Source organism: Mus caroli, unplaced genomic scaffold, assembly GCF_978045245.1.
Source record: "Mus caroli unplaced genomic scaffold, Mus_caroli_1 scaffold_13, whole genome shotgun sequence".
Taxonomy (NCBI): Eukaryota; Metazoa; Chordata; class Mammalia; order Rodentia; family Muridae; genus Mus; species Mus caroli.
The window spans coordinates 67756409-67778240 of record NW_028227268.1 but is presented as its reverse complement, the minus strand read 5'-3'; the positions used below and the strand labels follow the sequence as shown (position 1 = coordinate 67778240).

Here is a 21832-nt window from a genome sequence, read left to right as displayed (position 1 = left end):
TGTGTGTGTGTGTGTGTGTGTGTGTGTCTATTCTACACATATAGTATGAATTTTACACATGCATTTATATGGGCGTGAGTCTACAAAAGTCTGCCGTAAAATTCCTCATAAAGACAGACTTAAAATACAAGGAGCAGAAGGGTGAATCTCCACTTGTCCCTGTGCTTCGCTCATCCTACTGTCCTCCAGGCCCTGCCTTTCCATGTACCTCACCCCAGTACCTGTGTCTTGGTTGATGCTGAAGGCTTCCAGGCCAGTGCCAGCCCGTAGGAAGTACTGGAGCTCTCCATCCAAGCCACTGTCATCATCCTGAGCTGTGACTACCATCACCTGGGTCCCTGCAGGGCTGTTCTCCTGCACCCGGCCCTGGTATACAAAGGATGAAAAGTGGGGAGAGTGGAGATTCTCATTTACATCCATGACTAACACTTCTACGTGGCAGAGGGTCCTGCGGGCTAGAGGCCTCCCACTGTCACTGGCCCAAAAGCTCAGATTGTAACCATCCCGCCTCTCAAAGTCCAACTCTTTTTCCAGACTCAGAGCGCCAGTCATCGGGTCCACCCGGAAGGTTCCATGGACATCATCCACCAAGATATATTTCACTTCACCTGCAGGGCCCAGGTCAGGGTCAGAGGCATCTAGGAATGTCAAGACTGTCCCAAGGGGCATGTCCTCTGGCACCTTCAGGCTACTGTGCTCTGTGATACACTGGGGAGGGTTGTCATTGATATCCTTCAATGTTACTATCACGTCGGTGACAGAGAAGAGCTGGTGGCCCTTCGTGGGCTGGTCCCTGGCCTCTGCCTTGAGTATGTACTGAGGCTCTGATTCCCTGTCAAGCTGTCCTGTTACAACCAACTCCCCAGTGAGTGGATGGAGAGAGAACTTCTCTGTAGGGGTCAGTAGGGTGTAGCGAACCCTCCCGTTGTCCTCTGAGTCGGCGTCCCTTGTCTTCAGCTCTGCAACAGTGGTTCCAACTTCAGTGTCCTCAGAAATGGTGAGCTGGTATCCACCTGGAGGAAACCTGGGTGGGTTATCATTCCAGTCTTTCACAGTCACTGTCAACAACTTCCAGGAGGACTTCGGAGGAGTGCCCAGGTCATACACGGTCACATTGAGGACATAGAAGCTGGTGGTCTCATAATCCAAGGCTGCTGCCACCGTGAGCAGCCCAGTCTCCAGCTCAATGTCAAAACAACCTTCCTCATTGCCATCTGCGATCACATAAACCAGTCTTCCATGAAAGCCAGGATCTGGATCAGTGGCTGCCAGGTGGGCCAAGGGGGTGTTGATGGGAACCTGCTCCAGAATGTCAATGGACTGGGGGAAGTGGTCCTCAAACTGGGGAGCATGATTGTTGCTCTGATAGTTGCCAAGGGAGGTGAAGTCTTCTTCACCCAACTCTTGGCCCTGAAGCCCAGCAGACTGGAGGATGGTCTTTGTGATATGGGTCAGCACTCCTGTTTTATCACACTGTACCGGGACCTCGGAGCGAGGGTCTTTCACCACAGTAACTTTCAGAGTTGTGGGGGAGGCATAGTTCTTTCCATCAGAGGCTGTAATCTTCAGAGAATAGACGGTGGGCCGAACAGCAGTGAGATTCATGAAAGAGCGTTTGAGAGATATCACTCCCGAGAAATGGTTGAGATGGAAATAGTCTTGTTCGTTGCCAGACACGATTTCATATTTTAGGTTCTGAAGTTCATCCATGTCTATTGCAGACACAGCCATTATCGATTTCCCAACCTGCGCATCTTGACGGAGAGACACAGTGCAGTTGACTTCCTCAAACATAGGCTGGTTGTCATTCAAATTCTTGAGCCTCAGAGAGACGGACACCTCCTTCTCCTGGCGAAAAGGGGACCCCCAGTCTGACGCTCGGACCCGGAAGGTATAAATTCTCTTCATGAGTTCATAGTCCATGGGTTTGGTGGTGGAGATGACCCCCAGGTAAGGGTCAATGGAGAATGGCACAGCTTTGGGGCCAGCAATGGAATAGGTGATGTGTCCATTGTCCCCGTGGTCCTGGTCTGTGGCTGTCACAGTCAAAACACTGGTACCAGGAGGGATGTTCTCATCCAAGGTACCTTCGTAGGATGATCTGTTAAAGACTGGGGCGTGGTTGTTACAGTCCACGATATCAATGATCACGGTGGTGGTGGCCTGACCCAGGGAAGTTTTAACATGGAGCTGGTACTGGTTTTGCTCATGGAAGTCCACAGGCTTCGTGGTGGTGATCAGGCCTGTGCGAGCATTCAACTTGAACACTGTGCTGCCTGAGGATGGCTTTAGAGCATAACGCAAAGTGGGGAGAGCTGTGGTGACCCTCACCAATGCCACGCGGCTTCCAGGAGGAGAAAATTCGCTGAGCTTTACTCTGTAAACGGCTTTCTCGAATCTGAGGTTGGCTAGCGTGTATGGTGGGAGATGGAAAGCCCTGATGACCGAGCGGGATGGAAATCTGCTCCTACTGTGGGTCTGGAGACTGATGTTGAAGCCATGAAGGTGTTCCGCCCAGTTAATGTCCCTGACTGCCACCAAATTGAACTCATTGCCTTGGGCGTAGGACTTGAAGACTTTGAAGTACTTTCCAGGGTCACCACCAACCACCTCCAGGGAATCTACTTCAGCTCCTGATCCATTTGTATCCACTGTGACAGTGGCATAGATGTCACCTTCATCACCCTCTGGTGGATTCAGGACCACTAAGGTGATAACTGGGGGTTTCCTGTGTACAGGCTCCACATAAATTACCAACGGAGCCAAGTTGCCAAACCCATTGCCCTCTGAGATTTTTCTCATGCGATCCACAGCCAGCACCTGGAGCTCATACTTCCCTCGCCATGTGACATTCAGTTTCCCAGCCACAGTGACCACCCCACTGGTGGGATGGATGGCAAACACCTCTGACCTGGCATTAAAGGCGTAATAGAACTCGGCATTCTGGCCCAGATCGGCATCTGTGGCAGTGACTTTGCAGATGGGGCTTTTAAGGGGCCTGTCCTCGGAGATGGTGAATCTGTAGGAAGGTGGGGAAAAGAGCGGCTTCAGGTCATTCTGGTCCAGGATGTGGACCACCACTTGGGTTAGCGCTTCAAACTCCAGACTCTTGTCTGAGGCTTGCACGACGAGCGTGTAGCTGTCTCGCACCTCCCTGTTGAGAAGTGCCGTGTTGCTGCTCTTGGTCCTTATTCTCAGAAAGCAGAAGTTGCCCACCACGTGCTCCTCAGTCTTAAATACTCCAGCCGCATCTCCGGAGATGATCCGGTACTTCACCACCCAGTGGGGCTCTGCCAGATACATGCCCATCTTCACCGGGCTCTCCACATAGGTCTTGGGGGCAGAGTTTTCATAAATGGTGGCATTGTACAGGGAGTGCGTGAAGCGCCAAGTCAGGGGGGTGATGGTTTCTTCTAGGGGCTTCTCACAGGCTGCACGGTGGAGCAATACCATGGCTAGACCCAGCAGGACAAGCGTCATGGTGAAAAGCTCCTGGGAAAGAAGAGGGAAAGGGTTCAGGTCAGAGAGGAGACAGCGCCCATCATCACGCTTCTTTCTCTTTTGAAAGCATATATTAACTGTACTTAATGACTGGTTTAATACATTTTTCACACATGAATATAATGTATGTGATGATCTTCACCCTTGTTACCCTCTTTTATTCCTCCTCCCATTCCCCCAGATCCAGATCCCCCTTCCTCAATAGCACAATGAAGGAAGAAGAATAAAAAGCACAGTTAACCTGCTCTCCACCCGTTGCTGCAGGCAGAGGCTCCGTCTGACTTACGCCGCGCGTCTGAACACAGACAGCTGGAAATATTCTCTCAGCGGCATCCCGTGCATACATCCTAGTTTTGATTGGCTCCTCCCACCAACCCCCCAGAAACCTTTGTGGCTACCTTGAGAAGGTAAGATTGTTCCACCTCTTAGCCAAGGACACAAGCTTAGCAGTTTCTCCATGTAAGACCCCTCCACTGGTGCTGAGCCAGGGCCGGAATGAACTGTATCTGTTCACACGGAGACTATACAGACAAGCAATGTCATCAGGATCCCAGATCTGGCACCAGGCTACCTGGATCTCAGCCTCCGCTCTCCGTTTAACCCTCCAGCAAGTCCCTGACCTCTGTGAACCTGGATTCCTTATTCCATAACATAGGGATAAAATAGTATCTAGGTGATGCTGGTGAAGATGTCTCCGTGGTTACGAGTACATACTGCTCTTCCAGAGGACCAGAGTTCGCCTCCCAGTGCCCACATCAGGCAGTTCACAATTACAGCTAACTCCAGCTCCGGGGAATCTGACACCTTCTTTTGGCCTCTTGCAGGCACCCACACTCACTTATACAAGCCCACACATTGGCACATACATACACATATGATTTAAAATAATATGATATATATGGTTGTGTAGTATTTAGGGTTGAAGATATGGTTAAATCAATAGAGTTGCTTGATGTCTGTAATCTCAGCGCATAGGAGACAGAGGAACGGGGACCAGAAGTTCAAGGTCATTCTTATTTACATATCAAGTTTGAGGCCAGGCTAGGCAACATGAGACCCTATCTTTAAAAAAAAAAGTGTGGTTGACTATCTTATAGCAGTGTTGTGTAAATTAAAGGGGGAAACGCAGGCAAGGGATCTAACAGAGATCTATATGAGGTATGTCTTAACAAGAGTAGCCATTATTAAGAATGGGAAGGATGAGTTCAAAGCCTTGTACCTACCAGGAGACAGACCGGGACCTGGATGGAGCTTCTGTAGTCGCTGGCTAGGCTGCTTCCCCTGTCTCAGGCTTAGCGACACCTAGCTCACCCCTACTCACTGTGAACAGGCCTTAACTCCAGATAGGAACCTCCTAGACTCAGGGAAATGTCACAGCCAAAAATGGACCTCAAAGGGGCTCTGTACTCGTGTGCAAACGGGCAAAGAGTCCCATTCTGGAGATACGGCTTTTGCCAGCTCATATGGTGGGTGGCTAGGTCTGAACTGGTCCAAGGAACTGGTTCTCCTTGAACTAACCTCCTGACTCTTTGGTCCTCTCTACTCCCTTGCTGTATCCCATAGAGCTGAGCCTGCTCCAGAGACCCGCAGGTAGAAGCCGACTGGGGAGCCTAGTGAGAGGGCTAAAGCCCAGTCTGCCCCTGGGAACCCCATTCCCAGGAACACCCTGGCTGTGGGCCATGTGTGGAGCATTCCTGGGTAAGACGGGACAGACTCGTTTTTCTGGTTATCTTGCTCTTCAAAGACACCGAAGAGTTAAATTTCCAGGCCAAGGGGGAACGGGGCGCCACCTCTTCTCAGAGTCCCCAGTGAGCAGGGCACAGGGTTCCCTGTCAGCCTGCAGGAAATGTTTCAAGATGGGAGGCAGCAACGGAAAAGCCCACCTGACCCGGGTTCTGAAAGCCTGGGACAGAAAAGAGGCAGGGTCTAGCCCACCCTTCAACACCACAGTCTGCCGCTTAAGACCGTGTTGGGGCGCCTGGAGTTAACCTCTGCAAAAGGATACAGGACAGAGGCAGACACCACACTTGGAGACCCCCAAATCAGCGTTTCTCACCCTCGTGCCCACCCCTCACCCCAGCCCCTACCGCCCCCATTCTTACCTTACTGCAACACGTTCTTACCTTACTGTCCGCCCTGCAGCACATGCAGAAGCCATCCAGGGACCCCGCCCCCGGACCCTCAAGCAGCCCCAGCTCTCACTAGATTGTGTGCTCACTGAAGTTGAAATCCCGGGAGGAAAGAGCACTTACCCCAATCAAGGATCCTCAGCTCCAGGGAGCCAGGCGCTTGCAGCCCGCCCTAGCTGCTCTGCTTGCCCCGCTGTGTAGGGCGCTTCCTGTTCCCCTGGGTCAGCACCAGCAATGGGCAGGTCCCAACAAGAGCAGGCTCAGCCGGCATAGGCGCCAAGCCGACCCGTTAAGATGCACTGTAGGGATGAGGTGGCCACAGGGTCTCCCTGGGGGATGAGAAGCAGAGAGAGAACACCCTGGGGTGGTAGCTTGATGTATGTACTCCCATGCAAAGTATAGGACTGACAGACAGCCACAGTGGGCAGGCAACCTATGGAGGGACGGCACTGTGCCTACACGTGGCTGTTTCCTGGCACCTAGTGCCAACAGGTGAGCATGCTCTCAGGGTACAGAGGCACCCAGGCCTCCCTGTCTTACCCTCTGAACCTCCCATACCCAGGAGCACTACATGAGACTCCTTGTAAAAATGCACAGCAGTTCATATCTTCATATCATACCAGTGAAAATTTTTCTAAGTTTCCCATAGTTCTTAGATTAGGATCTTATCACCTTAGGATGGTGTAAAGGGTCCCGGAACCACCTGGTGATGTCGTCACACCATTCCCCAAGCTACTGATATACTGGCGTTTGCCTTTTCCCTCTGTAAACACATTCGGGGGATGGGGGGAGCTGCCCCAAGATGGTTGATTTTGTGGCTTCCTCCACTTAAGCGTCTCTCCCAAGACCCTGCTTTTCTTCTCATGGTGCCTCCTGACCCCCATTTGAAGCACCCTCTTCCCCCCAATACCATCTGTGTCATTTCAGGGTCTTTAGCATCACCCTGTTTATCCAGTGGCAGTCCTCCCCCACTGAACATCGGACTCCACGAAGAGCTCCTTACTAGTAATGGGAACTCCACTGGGTGGGGGGTTGGGGGGGTCAATACTGCGTCCACACCCAGCTCGATTGATACCAGCTAAAAATGGGAGGATCTGAACCTAGGACAAGTCATGAGAGAAGAAAATGGAATCTTTGGAAATGGTCTGTTCAGAGCAGTGGGGTGGGGGTAGGGGTGGGATATGGGGCTGGATAGATGGCTCAGAAGTTAAAAGCACTTAAATTCCCAAGGACCAGTTTGTTCCCAGCACTCACATCTGGTGGCTCACAACCACTTATAACTCTGACTATAGGTGACCCAACATCCTCTCCTGGCCTCCATCAGCACCTGGACTTGTGGACACATACCCACATACTGGCTCACATACACATAATTAAAAATAAGATAAATCTGTTTTTAAGGGGAAGGAAAAAAAAGTCCCGGAGGAAGAAGGGGACTTGCCTAGAGTTTCAGAGTGAGGATGACAGCCAGGGATTTTCCCTCAACGGGGCCACCAGAAAGTGATGCTATTTTCTTAGAACCCTAGCCCCAGCGCCATCCCTCAGCCAACTGTATTGCTGAGTCCGTTGCTTGATCTCTGGAAACCTTGTTATCCTGGTCTAGTAGATGGGCTGTTGAGAACTTCTTACCCACTGGGTTTTAGGAAAATGAAGAAAAGTTGTGATCATGAACACGCTCTGCCTGAGTACAGCCTGCCGAGTGTCTTATATCCTCAGTTCTCAATGAATCAGAGCCTGCGATGGGGTGAGGTTGGGGCCCACTGACATGTCTGGAGAGAGTCCAGCCTGGGCCCCAGTGGAACAGGAAGCAGTTCTCTGCTTGCTGGCCCTACTCCATTCTCTTCTGGGAAGCTGCTAGTGGGTACTTGTCTGGGGTGGGGCCTGGCGCTCCCCAGCTCCCCAGGCCCAGACAGACAGGAAGGGGACACATGCAAAGGGAATGACTTTGGACTGTCATGTGGAGATATCATACATATCTATTGTGAATAAAACCCCGTGAGGATCTAGATATGAATCCAGCTGCCTCTGTGGGAGACCCAGTCCTACTTCACAGAAGAGGCACCAGCAGGGTGGCCTCAGGTAACGGCTTGCCTTGGCTGATCATTAGATTTCCAAATTTATGGAAATGAAGTTGTGGAGAGTACAGATGTGAGACCTGGTTTCCTGGTTTTCTTCCTTTTTCAATAATTTATTTTTTATTATTTTATGTGCATTGGTTTTATTATTTTATGTGCATTGGTATTTTGCCTACATGCAAGTCTGTGTGTAGATATCAGAGTCCCTGGAACTGGAGTTACAGTTGTCTCTTCAGTAGTTTGTGGTATCAAGTGTCCTGCCCTTCCCTAACTAATCTTGCGTCTGCTCATCTGCAACACAAAACACGGGGTTGTTTATTTGCTTGCTTGTTTTATTTTTTAAACTTTCAATCTTTCTGTTACATTTATTTATTCATTTATTTACTTATTTATAGAGATAAACACAGACACACACACAGATACACACACACAGTGCAAGAGAAGGGAAAGGAAGGTTTCACAGCACATATGTGGACATTAGAGAACAACTTACTGGAATTGGTTCTTTCCTATCACATGGAACCTGGGGAACAAACTAAGGTTAGCATCTTTCTGTGCTAAATCATCTCATCTCCCTGGCTTGTTTTTATAAGACAGGGTCTTGTGTAGCCCAGGCTGACCTCAAACTTACTATGTAGCTATGTAGTCAAGGGTGGCTTTGAACTTCTGATCCTCCTGCCTCTACCTCCCAAATTCTGGGATCATGGGAGTATACCATCATACCTGGTTTATGCAGTGTTGGGAATGGAACCCAGGACTTTGCGCACGCTAGGCCCGCACTCTACCAAGTGAGCCACGTCCTTAGCCCTGCTGCTATAGGATTTTAAGATGCTGTGATTCTGGTCATCCTGTGATTCAGCTCCCAATTCCTCCGAAGACTGCTTCTGACATTCAAGAAAGAACTTTGTGGCACTAAATTTGGTACCACTGATCCAGAGTGTCCCATAAGATGGTGCAATCCCATCCCTGGGGACAGCAATCAGTCTGAGCTGCACTCGTGGAGGGCATTCTACACCAAGGAGCTGCAGAGTTGTAAGGTCCCCTGCGCTCATTCAGGCATGGCTCTCTGAACTATATACAGAGTCAGCTCCAGCAGATAGTAAAGGAGCCTCTTAGAGGCCTTGAGAGATGACCCCAGTCTTGGACTCATCTGTACACCCACCACTACAACCCCAGGTCAGCTCCCTGAGAAGGTTCCCCTAGCACCCCAGAATCTGAGGTCCCCCATTCATTGTGTGTTCTCAGCCATATACAACAGCTCCACCTCACAAATCTCTTTGTAAGTACTCTGTATATTAGGCTCAGCGAGGTGGGAATGGCTCAATGGTTCCAGGGCTCTTTCTTACTTTGAAGGTAAAACCCTCCTTTCCTAACATAATTAGGCTGATGTATGAACAACCTGAAGATGACTGTGTTGTGAAAAGCAGGGCTGGGGCCTGCGCCCTGCCCCCAGCCTTGCCCCTCACCTGATAGGGAACTCATGCTGGACCGAGCAGCACGCTGGAAGACCCCTAAAAGTCCTTTCCACTCTGGCAAGCTGGCTCTGCTCGCCCAGCATCCTGAGTCCTGTCAGAAGAGGTCTGGGGACATCTGGTCTGGTGTGCTGTGATCTTCACGCCTGTCACAGCACATGCAGCAGCCCATGTGTGGCGTGTCACTTTAAACTCCAGGAGTCTGTGACTCTGACTGATGTCTGTTCTATGAAGAGATGGATGAATCAAAACTAGACCAAGCCTCAACTGAAGGAGCACCAGAAAATGCTCCTGTCTTTCCCAGAAACACTGGAGCCTAGAGCAGAGGGACATCTGTCCTCTGTCTAACACCTCCATTTTTAAACTTTAATTGTTAAGCTTTCATACATGTATATCTTATATGTTGAACATATAGCTCCCATCTATCTCCACATCTCCTATACCTTTCTGACCTTCTCGTTTGTCCCCTCTGACCTCTAGGCAGTTTTATTCCTACTTTTACTTAATATAAACATACATAATTTTATACAATACATTAAAATCTAAAAACCACAAATGAGAGCAAACCCATATTTGACTTTTTGGAATGGACCTAATTTTTAATATGATTATCTCCTGCTTCATCTATTTTCCTACAAATGATATAACTTTGTTCTTGCTTATGTCTGAAAAATAATCTTTTTTTTTGTATACACATTTTCCTTATCCATTCTCTGTTGATGGATCCCTAAGTTGGTTCTATGTCTTAGCTACTGTCAATATTGCTGCAGTGAACATGGTACGTGTCCGTGACACGTTGTCTCTGTCCTTTGGGTAAATCTCAGGAGTAGTATGGGGGAGTCATGTGGAAAATAAAACTAGATATTCACATGCAGAAGGATGAAGCCAGACTCCTGACCATCTAGCTGCGTGAAAATTGTCTCTAAATGGATCAAAGACCTTAGCTTAAGACCTGAAACTCTGAAACCCTTGTGGGGGAGAGAGGGAGGAAAGTGTGGTATGACCTAGGCAAAAGCAGAGACTTTCTGAGTAGCCCTTCAAGGGCCAACACCTCCCTTTTCTCAGCACAAGGATGATGTTAATGAGCAGTGTCCCAAAGCTCCTAAGATCCCACATGTTGGAAGGATAAAACTGACTCCGACAAATTGACCTCTGACCTCCACACACCCGCTGTGGTATGTAGACACACACACACACACACACACACGAACAAAAACAAATATGAATAAATGTTAAGGAATGGAAGTAGGAAGGAAAGGGAGGTAGGAAGACACTTGCCTTTTACTCCAGCTCTCAAGGAGAGGAAGCAGGCTTACATGGCTTCCCAGAACACCTTCCCCAAGTTGCAACAGGGGCTGACCCTTGAACAGACTCCCCACTTCTGGAATTTGGTGCATCCATGTACCGGAGCTGGAAGAGTGCTGGCTGATAGATAGCTCAGGTGCTGTTTAAACTTAGAAGGCCTTTCAAGAAAGGACAAGCCTCTAGATTCATTCACCGTGAGTCCCTGGGCACGAGTCCCTTAGCACCATCAGATACCTCTCCCCTCCTCCCAACCCCAGTACAACAGCAGTGAACTCAGTGCTGCAGTGCTCTTAGTTCCTCCTCCTAGTGCCTCTTTTGGTCTGGACATTTGGTGCTAGGGATGGTTCTAGTGGCATTCAAGAAGGAATCCTAAATGTATTGTGTTTGCTAAAGCTGTGGGGCTGATGAGCAGAGTATGCCTTCAAAACAAACTGTAAGTTTTGCATAGTTGTCAGCCATGAAGGCTAATCTCTCTCTGTCTCTGTCTCATGTCTCTGTCTCTCTCTGTCTCTGTCTCTCTCTGTTTCTCTCTCTCTCTCTCTCTCTGTTTCTTTCCTTCCCCTCCCTCCTTTCTTTCCCTTTCTTCCTTTCTTTCCTTGGTAGCAGAGAGCCTTCCAGGGTGCTTGAGGAGAAGCAGGACTGTTTTGAGGAAACTAATCTAACATCAGATCAAGACTCTCCTACCTCGGCATGCTGGGCAAGAGCTCCCGCACTGCACCCCTAAGCCAAAGGGAATTCTCATCTACAAAATCCAGAGAGTGCTCAATCCATCTGTCAGTTTGTAGGCAGCCACTACCGAGTGTTTGAGTAAAAACACCAAAGGCCCTGCTGCATGAGTGCAGAAGACAGCCAGTGGTTTGAACCACATAGATGGATCACATGACCTTGAGAAAGCCACCTGACCTGTCGTGGGTCTTCCGTTTACCGGTGATGATTAGAAATATTCTGACCCACTTCCCAGGGATGTAGGAGGGCAGATGTAGTGACAAGAGGATGCACAGAGAGAGGGGGCAGGTAGCATCCTTTAGGACCAGCAAAATATGGAGATTACAGCAGGCCCAGAGGCTTTCTGAGGAGAAGATCTGCAAGCATCAGCTCCACCCATCCCTGAGACCAGAAGGATGAACAATCACCCAAAAGGAAGCTGACAGAGTGAGTAGCATGCTTGCCTAGCTTGTAAGAAGCCCTGAGTTCCACCCCTAGAACTACATAAACCAACCTGGCTACAGAGTATGGTACAGGAAAGAGTGGGATTGGGATGAGGCCGCTCAAAATTTAGATGGAAGACAATGGGTTTTTGTTTTGTTTTGGGGGGGTGTTTATTTATTTTGAGACAGAGTCTCATGTATTCCAGGCTGGTTTTAAATTCACTAAATAGCTGAGAATAGCTTTCAACTTCTTATCCTCCTGCCTCCGTCTCCTGAGTGCCAGGAGTACAGAGACACACCCCCACCCCTGGTTAAATGATGATGCAGGTTGAACCAAGGCTTTCTAGATCCTAGGCAAGCACTCTGCCATCTGGGTCCCATTCCCAGCCCCAAAGACAGTGCTAGCATAGACAATAAAATGCCCATCCTCACTCCAATGCTGTGCTAAAATATAACTGTTCATTTGTAACTGTATGGTTGTTTTAAATGTTTTCCAGAGGAAGGGTCCCCCCAAAGGCTTTATACCTGGGGTCCTCAAGGGTTAGAATGCAATTATGTGGGCGGGGCATATGAAGGATGCTAAGCCCTTCCAGGCATGTGTGTTTGGAAGAAGAAAGATGATAAATTGGGGGGGTGGGGTGGCTTGATTGTGGTTTCCGTGCAGGGTCTTTTCTGCCAGATCCAATGACTGGTTCATTTAGAGCTTATGAAGTGGAACCTTCTACCTGGAGTTCTAGAACAAAGGATAAGAGAAGCTGAACTTCTTTTTGCTCGTGGGGGACTACATTCTTGTGGAGGGAAATGCATTCTTGTGGGAAAGGCGCAGAGAGATTATATGTACTGTATCCTTCCATGAAGCTGAGATACAGGAAAACCATGTAGGATGGGGAAGAGGGGTTGTCCTAGACAGGGACTTTGGAAGGACAGGTGACCTAAGAGTAGGATGCTGTCAGAGTGAGGAATATAGCCATGTAGTTATCTTAAGGAAGAGAGTTTCTGGCCAAAGATACAGCCAATGAAAAGCCCTGAGGCAGGAGCAAAGGGGTGTGTGGGGCAATGGAGGGAAGAAGGAGTGAGGATGTCTGTGTGAGCAGAGAGGTGGCCAAAAGCCCTGAGTCCAAAGAGACTTGCAGAGAGGAAGATGGCACTGTAGGATTTGAGTGACAGTTACATAGAGAAGAGTGTCCATGGTGGTGAACCAGTGTCTTAGCTTTGTGCAGAGCCTGAGGAGATGGCTCAGGCAGTAAAGTGCTTGCTATCTAATCATGAGGACTTGAATTTAATCTCGAGAACCTACATTAAGAATCTGGCTGTGGTGGAGCACAACTTGAATTCCAGAGGCAGAGGCAGGGGGATCTGAGACTCTCTAACCAGTCAGCCTGGTCTAAATAGTAAGCTTCTGGCCAATAAGAGACCATGTTTATAATGATGTAGATTATGTCCTCGGAAATGACATCTGAGTTCACCTCTGGCTTCCATGTGAACATGTGCGCACACATGTAATACATTCATACACACACACACACACACACACATACACACACACACACACACACACACACACACTGATTAAAATAAACAATCTTCACTTGGGTGGTGGTAGGGTATGCCTTTAGTTCTAACACTTGGGAGGCAGAGACAGGATCTCTGCGAGTTTGAGGCCAGCCTGGTCCACTGAGGAAGTTCCAGGATAACCAGGGCTACACAGAGAAACCCTGTGTCAAAAAAACAAAAATAAATTAATTAAATTAAATAAAAAACCTTTAAGAGTGCTCCATGAAGCCAAACTGGTGGGATCCAGTTACGTTTGTGGCCTGTAACAGATCATCCTGCTATTTGGGGTGTGTGTGTGTGTGTGTGTGTGTGTGTTTAATCCACCATTTGGGTTTTTTATGGTGAGTTATTCACATAACAACTCTAGGAAACTTTCCCCCAAACCTGGATTTCAGCTCCTCTTTCCAAGACTGGAAGACATGGCATAGGGCTCTTGTGTGGCACCAGCTGACTTATGCTGAGTGGTAAATGCTTCTAGTGGGTGCTTACTGATGCCCCTCCTCAGTGCCTATTTACATGTGGACAAGAAGCAAATTATTTTCCCATGTCTCTCTCCAACCTAAGCAGAGGACAGAGCCCAGCTGCAGCCATACCACCATGAATAAGCCCAATTTCATGTGATAGTGGAAGTTAAGCAGGGTCAGATCTGGGTAGGACTTGGGTGGGAGAAAGCCAAGCCTGGGAGGACCACCCACTTTCCTTGTAGTAGCTGGACACCCAGGAGACGAACGGAGACGACTGCCTCTTGAGGAAGAGTACCTGTGTGTGAGCTAAAACTGCCTGAGCCAGGAAGAAACCTCTCCCAGATGCTCTGCAGAGACAGGGGAAGGGCTCTGGAGGCCCACCCACACCCACCTATGGCCACCAACCATGCCACCGCTCCAGGTCCCTCTGACCACCCTGCCCCTCCAGGTTCATGGGGAGCTTCACTGACAAGTGATTTTTGAGGTCAGACCAGGAAGAGCCAGCCCTGTCTGGTATGTACTAGCCAACGGTCTATGGACAGAGCCCCTCCCCTGGGGTCGGAATTTAGACTCAAAGATTCATTTGCATCTTCAACTGTGGAGCATCTGGTCAAGTAATGACTGGAGGGCCCAGGATGCCTTGAGGTCTATCTCATAATTTCATGGGAATTATGAGATAGACCAGCTCTGTAGGAGTGAGAGAACTTTTTTTCCTGGAGGAGGTCTCACTATGTAACCATAGCTGGCCTTGAACTCCCAGAGATCTGCCTGCCTCTGCCTTCTCAGTGTTGGGATTAACAGCATTCATTGAGAGCTTTGTTAGAAAGATCACAGAGGCCAGGAATGATGGTATACACAAAATTCAGTTAGGGGACCCATTGCACAGCACAGTGGCACCCCAGTACTTGGAAGAAAGCTGAAGGGTCAAGAGTTTAAGCTCATTTGGGCTACATAGAAGTAAGCTCAAAGCAAGCCTGAGCTACATCAGACCCTGTCTGTCTCAAAACAAAACAGAGAGAGGAGCATAAGAAAAGAAGGAAGGGGGAAAGGGAGGGAGGGAGGAAAGAGGGAGGGAGGGAGGGAGGCAGGCAGGCAGACAGGCAGGCAGGAAGGAAGGAAGGAAGGAAGGAAAGAAGAAAGGCAGGAAGAAAGGCAGGCAGACAGGGAAAGAAGGATGGATGGAAGGCAGGAAGGAAGGATGGATAAAAGAAAGGAAGGAAGGAAGGGAGGGAGGGAGGGAGGGAGGGAGGAAGGAAGGAAGGAAGGAAGGAAGGAAGGAAGGAAGGAAGGAAGGAAGGAAGGAAGGAAGGAAGATAGGCAGGCAAGAACATGAAAGAACAGAGTACAATGCAAAGAACAGCAGACCTGCTGAACAGGCCTCTGCCTCTGCCTCTTTGATTCAGCAGAATCCTTTGCAAAACTGTTAAGTCTCTCAGACACATAGACCTCAGATTCCGACCTGGGTGGCCTTGGATAAGTTAATCACTAGGCCAGTCTTTCTCTGTATGTTAGAATGGCTGTCATCAAAAAGACTAAAGACAACAAGTGCTGGTGAGGGTGTGGAGGGAGAAGCCTAGTGCGTGCTGTTGGTGATGTAAACAGCCGTGATGGAAAACAGCAGGGAGGTTCCTCAAAGAACTACAAATAGAACTACCATATGGTCCAGCAATCCCACCTCTGGGCGAGCATCCAAAGGAAATGGAATCAGTCTGCCCACCCACGCCGCAGCACATTCGTGCTACCCAATGGAAACAACCCACGTGTCCATCATCTGATGAATGGATAAAGACAATGTAGTCTGTATACACAATGGAATACTACTTGAACTTTAAAGGGGGTGTGAGGGAGCTGGTAAGATGGCTCAGCAGGAAATGTGTTTATCTCCAAGCCTGATGGTCTGTGTTCTTACCCAGGATCCATGTGGTGGAAAGAGAGAACTGACTGCCACATGCTTCCTAGGGCATGCATAGATATACAAAATAAATAAATAAAAATGGAGCTAACATTAAAACAATAAATAGATAAGATAAAAAGAAAATTTCATGCAAATGTATTGTTGAGATTTCATGGTTGCAACCTTTCTGTGATGTCCAGAATACTGTCTCACAGAAGATGTGACAGCAGTTGACACGCCAACATAGATGCGGGAAATTTCACAAGGCCCCGATTCTAGATGAAGAGCTACAGGCAAGCAATGGCTAATGAGGGAGGAAGAATTAGTTTTCTCCAGTTCATCCTTTTTGACTAGTTATCCGATCCCCAGGGTCAGTCTTAAAGGTGTGTATGTGTAAGCAATATGAGATGGATTCAATAGGGTGTGTGTGTGTGTAATTAGAAAAGAGGTTATGAATCTGAGAGAGAGAAACTAGGGGAACACAGAAGCAGTCAGAGAGGGAGAGGGAGGGTAAAATGATATAAAATACATTACTTTATAAATGACATAAATATATTTATGAAATTCTCAAAAGAAAATCAAATTAAAAAACAAGATTTTGAAGAGAGAAGGAAACCCCATCATTCCTAACAAGGCAGATGAAGCCCTAGGGCATCACGAGTGAAGCAGAGCAGACGCAGAAAGCCTGTGCTGTACCATTTCACTCTCAGGGAAACTCTAAGGTTGAACTAACAAACTCCAAGAGTGGAACACCGGTTAACAAAAGCCCCAGCGGTGGGAGGCAGGAAGTGCTGGTCAAAAGACACCGCATTTCAGTTAGGAGTTCAGGAGATCCACCGTGCAATAGGTGACTCTTAATGAGGAACTATAGCTGGTCTCTGTGATGCACATCTGTAGTCCCAGCTATTAAGGAGGCGGAGGCAGGGAGATCACAAGTTCCAGGCCTGCCTGGAGTACAGAGAGAGTTCAAAGGCAGCCTGGGCAATGTAGTCAGACTCTGACTCAAAATAAAAAGTAAAAAGTGAGCAGAAGTGTATGTATCTCAGTGGTGATGCATTTGCTGAGCACACACGAGGGTTTAGGCTCACTCCCCAGTGTTCCCTCCCCAACTCACACACAAATCATGTACCTGAAAATTACTAGGAGTAGATTTTACATGTCCTTACTGCAAAAACATGTTGTGTGTTAAATAATTTCACTTAGTTTTATTGATTTAAAAAAAAAAAGGACTAAAGACACATCTCAGTGCCCAAGTGCTTGCCTGGTGTGCCCAAAGCCCTGTGTTTGACCCCACAGCCACAGAATTATATTTTAAAGTAGAAAACACTGTGTGTGTGTGTGTGTGTGTGTGTGTGTGTGTGTGTGTGTGTGTGTGTGTTCAGGATGGGGACAGGGGAGATGGTTCAGCCTGCTAAATGCTTGCCTTGTATATGTGAGGCCCTGAGTTTGGATCCCTAAACTCACATAAATGTCAGGTGGGCGTGACCACCCGCCTGTAGTTGGGTGCTTGAGAGGTTAATATGGGATCCTTGAAGCAAGCTTACTATTAACCTCCCTGGATTAGCAAGCTCTGGGTTCAAGTGAGAGACTCTGTCTCAATATATAAGGCTGAGAGAAACAGCATCTACTTCTGGCCTCTGTGTGCACACACAGAGACATACATATGTACTCAAACACATGTGAGCTCTCAGTGCACACACACATAAACTCTCAACACACACTCATACAAGAAACAAGCTGAATGCTCTGGTAACTTCTGCAGCTTGGGGCTAATGACCCAAATGTACATCGTGCATACGAGCGACTTAGTAATCGCTGTCTGAATCCTGTCTTTTGCTCTTGTAAACTGCTGTGAAGACGACGTTAAAGATACTGGAAAGTATCTTTGCCTTCTTCAGCATCTGTGATTCCCTGGCTTTGCCAGCCCAAGCCTCAGTGCTCCTATTTATCCCCACCCCCACCCCCGGGACTGGGGGGCCTGAAGGACTTAGTGTGAAAAGCATTTGGCAAGATGCCAAGCAAGATGCTGAAGTAGCTGACAAGTTGAAGTCAGTCCTGTCACAGTACATGCTCAGAAATTTGTGGAATTCGGGAATTCTCCACACATCACTGGCCACCAGTGTGCCCAGGAGCTCTTTGTGGGAGCAGTCCCAGAGACACACACATATGTGTGCGGGTGCACTTGCGCATGTGTGCGCGCACACACACACACACACACACACACACACCTGCAGGCCTGTAACACTCCTCTCTTTGCAGTGATTTGTTTCAAAGGTGAAGAAGCAGCCTGAGAGATATGAACTCTTCCAGGGTTTCAGAAGGGACAGAAAAGAAAGGGCACAGAGAGGAAATGCTACCCATGGGCTAGGGTCTCAGCTCTCTGCCAAGCAGGTGCACAGCCCTGAATTCTATCTTCAAGGAAAAAAAGGAAAGAGACAGAGGGAAGGAGGAGAAGGGAGAGAGAAGAAGGGGAGGGGAAAGAGGAAGAAAAGGAAAAGAGGACCAGGGGAAGAAGGAAGGGAGGAAGGGGAAGAGGACAGGAGGGGAGAAGAGAAGGGAGGGGAGACAGATCTAGTCTGGCCACTTAGATGCCTTCTGGTGATGGTCCTCCAGACCCTGTGTGTTCTCCAGAGATATTCAGGGTGCCCTCTCTGCTACATTTCCATTTGTAAAAGAGCATACACAGCCCTTGCCCTCTGTACTGTATCTAGAGCTTCCTGCTTGACTTTCCCACCCCCAGCCCCCACCCCCACCCCCACCCAGACACTGGGAATGGATGCTGTGTCTTGTCCTTGCTCCTTGCCCACAAGCACTTCGGTGATGTGGCCACTCCTTGCCAGGTTCTACCTCCAACTTTGGCACAGGAAGATGTGCCAGGTAGGGCAAGGAAGTATACCATGGTGGTCATGTACAGACGAGTCCTGCCTTGGCCCATGGCCTGTTGGTGACTTTCAGCCAACGAGGGTACCTGACTGAACCTCAGTCTTTTTATACATCAATCAGGAAATAAGCATCAGACTGTTAGGGGACCAAAGCAGGATGGGATGTGAACAGCACAAAGCCATGCCTGGAACCTTACAACCCCAATGGCATGGTTGTCACCAGAGGGATTGAGGGATCCCAGGGCAGAGACCCTCATTCTGTAGAGCCTAACAACCATCTGAGATAGGATGAACTACCTATTCTCCTACCTCTCTGAGCCAACCCTCCCTTAAACTATCCTTAGTGATGCACTGAGGTTCAGCGGAGGGTGGAGACATGCAGATCTCAGAGGCAGGTGACAACGAACATTTACTGTAAGCTAAAACGGTGGTGAGCACATCTCCAGCAACCCCGAGTTTAGCTTTGTCCTGGAAAAGACTGCTGAGGGCCAGCAAGATGGCTCAGCAGGCAAAGGTGCGCACTGCCAAGCCTGGCAACCTGAATTTGATCCCAAGAATCCACACAGTGGAAGGAAAACTGATTTCTGCAAGTTGTCCTCGGACTGACACACACACACACACACACACACACACACACACAAAGACATTGATGGGACTCACATAAGTGACCCACCTTTCTGATCCCACAGCCAAGCTGGAGTAAAACTCACATTGCCTATGTGTCGAACAGTTGCCTAGCCTGTCTGTTCATGCCCATGGGTTGGAAAGAGCCACCAGGAAGGGAGAGGTTCTGTGGTCCCTCCCCCCACAGCAGGAATCCTAATACCATGGGACTGCTCATACCAGCAGATTCTCAGCCAAGGCTCCATGTCCAATCCTTCCTTGAGTTCCCTTCTCTCCAGCCTGGCCCTACCCAGCCTTCTGTCCATCTGTCCTCTCCCTCCCCTGAGCAGGGCAGCTTAGGACAGAACCAGGCAGGCTGGCAGGTCACAGCAGGTAGAGAACAGTCTTCTAGCAATGAGGAAAGAGTGCATACTGGGCCAGCGGCTCCTGATGAGTGAGGGTTGTCTTTGGAGCATCCTCTGTTGACTCAAAGGTGCTGGACCCCAACCACACCCCTCCATTTCAGGACTCTGTACATCCTAAGTTCCCTTGTCTACTCTAAATGTATATCCCTTCTGCTCATCTGCAGACATAGGAGTCAACGGATCTGTGGAGCAGCCTGTGCTCTGCAAAGCAGGCTGCTGTGGTAACCAGGGGTTAAAACATAAATATCCCAGCCCCACCCCAGATCTATTGACTCAAGATCCTCAGGGGTGGGGCTCAGGAATAGGAGTCTAACAAGTTTCCTGAATGATTTTGGTGTGTCTGGAGTTGAGGATCTACTGAACAAGACACATGGCTCTTTCCTTAGGGTCTTCCATTGGGACCGTACCTCATTTGAGAGACCAGATCCCCCTTAGGGTGTTGGTGCAGTTGAACAATGTGAGGAAGAGATTTTATAGAAAGACTTTGATCTTCGAGGTCAGACAAGGGATTTGGTGTGTTGGAGACCACAGCCTTTGAGAAGCATGATTGGGTAGGGGCATGTGCCGGAGTTGCTCAAGTGGGGACAGATCTTTTCACTTGGTGATCTTCTGGATGCTCTTGTGGGAGCATAGGGCCTTGGTAGACTGCCAAGTGGTTCACCCAGAAGAGTGGCCAGGAGGGAAAGCAACCAACCTCACATATCTGAAGTTCACCTGGATTCGGAACCTGTACCTGTTGCATCCATCTGTTTTAGGGCCCCAGGGGCAATTGTTTACCTTCCCGAGACAGAGTCTGTCCACCTCCAGAGAGTCCCAGCCCATGAAACATGGTCCTCTTGCAATAAATAGAACTGAACCTGAAAATGATAGCCTTCTGCGCATGAACACACAGCTCATGGCCCAATAGAAACAGAAACAAACCTTCACCTGAGATTCTTCATCATCATTATCTCCATCAAACAGCCCAAAGAACCAGGGCCAAATGCTTAAGTCTACTGGGGTGTGGTTGTGTACTGGAGTACTATGCAGCAAAAAATCATTGTTCTTGGAACCATGCAGATGGGTCTTGTTTATGATGTGGAGCTCTGTGTGTGTGTGTGTGTGTGTGTGTGTACATGTGTACATTGTGCTACAACTAGTATATAAAGGTTAAAATAGGCAAATAGAAGATATGAGTTAGGGCTGGTGAGATGGCTCAGTGGGTAAGAGCACCCGACTGCTCTTCCGAAGGTCCGGAGTTCAAATCCCAGCAACCACATGGTGGCTCACAACCATCCGTAACGAGATCTGACTCCCTCTTCTGGAGTGTCTGAAGATAGCTACAGTGTACTTACATATGATAAATAAATAAATCTTTTAAAAAATAGAAAAATAGAAGATATGAGTTAGATTAGGGTAAAATTACCTTCAAAGATGTGGGAGCAGTTGGTGAAAGGCACACAAAGTGGGGTGTCTGGATGGAAGGTATGTTATGTTTATCTTGGAGTTGGTTAGTTTTCACTAAATTGAATGTTATGATTCATGCTCTTTTCTGTATGAATATCATATTTCATTAGAAAGGTTTTTAAGCCCTAGTAAGTGTTCAGAGGTGACTTTGATAGGGAAGAAGCCATGTATATGATGGCAGCCGTCTAACTGGCTCTGGATCAAGTGGGGTCTCTTCCTACCCCCAGGAACCAGGAAGGGGATAGTGCTCAAAAAAACCAAGCTGTATGGGAACTGTGCCCAGCAAGGCAGGGCTATGGAAACCAATGCTCTATAGTGCCATGCCCAGAGCCTCCAAGCCCATGATAATCTACTTTCTCGGCCCCTGCCACATTTTACTTCTTTACACATAGAATTGGCTGCTTTTCTAAACATCTGAAAAGTTCATCTCTGATCTAGGGCCACAGAACAGGACGGTCACAGCAAAGCAGCTTAAAGGTCAGGTTTAGTTTAGCGACGTCAATAAACGCATTGGGCCTCCCGCATCATTAGTGCTGTGACCAGAGTGCATAGCCAGAGGAGGGAGGTGTTGCCATCCTGAGGTGGCCAGCTGGATATGGGTCATGCACTACAAAAAGGGAGCTAGCATGACAAGGGACCTCAGGAGGGCTCCTGGGGCCCAGGACATCTGCTTTGGGCTCTGGTTGGGTTCTGGTTTCTTTTGCTTTACAAAACCTCAGCAGCTACAGCAAGGGCTTCATGTGTTCTCCTTTTGAAAGTTTATGAAGAGAACTTTAAAAGTTATAGTAGACACTGTCCAGGCTCTGTGCCAAGGCGTGATAGGAGGGTCCAGCAGGGCCTGGCTTCTGGTCTGAATCCAAGGGTCTGAGATCCTGGGAGTTGAATCAGTTCCCAAGACTTCAGGGGCTCCTCTTCACTAAGAGCTGCTGACACA

General features: G+C 48.6%; 1 protein-coding gene across 1 annotated transcript in view; it reads right to left on the bottom strand.

Moving 5' to 3' along the window:
* Window positions 1-21832, bottom strand: part of Fat2 (FAT atypical cadherin 2) — an 85871-nt gene that overhangs the window by 57665 nt on the left and 6374 nt on the right. Inside the window, exons 2-3 of the mRNA XM_085830006.1 lie at window positions 5754-5959; window positions 222-3492 (exon numbers count right to left, since the gene is read on the bottom strand). Coding sequence (XP_085686132.1) covers window positions 222-3480 — 3259 coding nt within the window. The 5' untranslated portion in view covers window positions 3481-3492; window positions 5754-5959. The remainder of the gene's footprint in view (window positions 1-221; window positions 3493-5753; window positions 5960-21832) is intronic.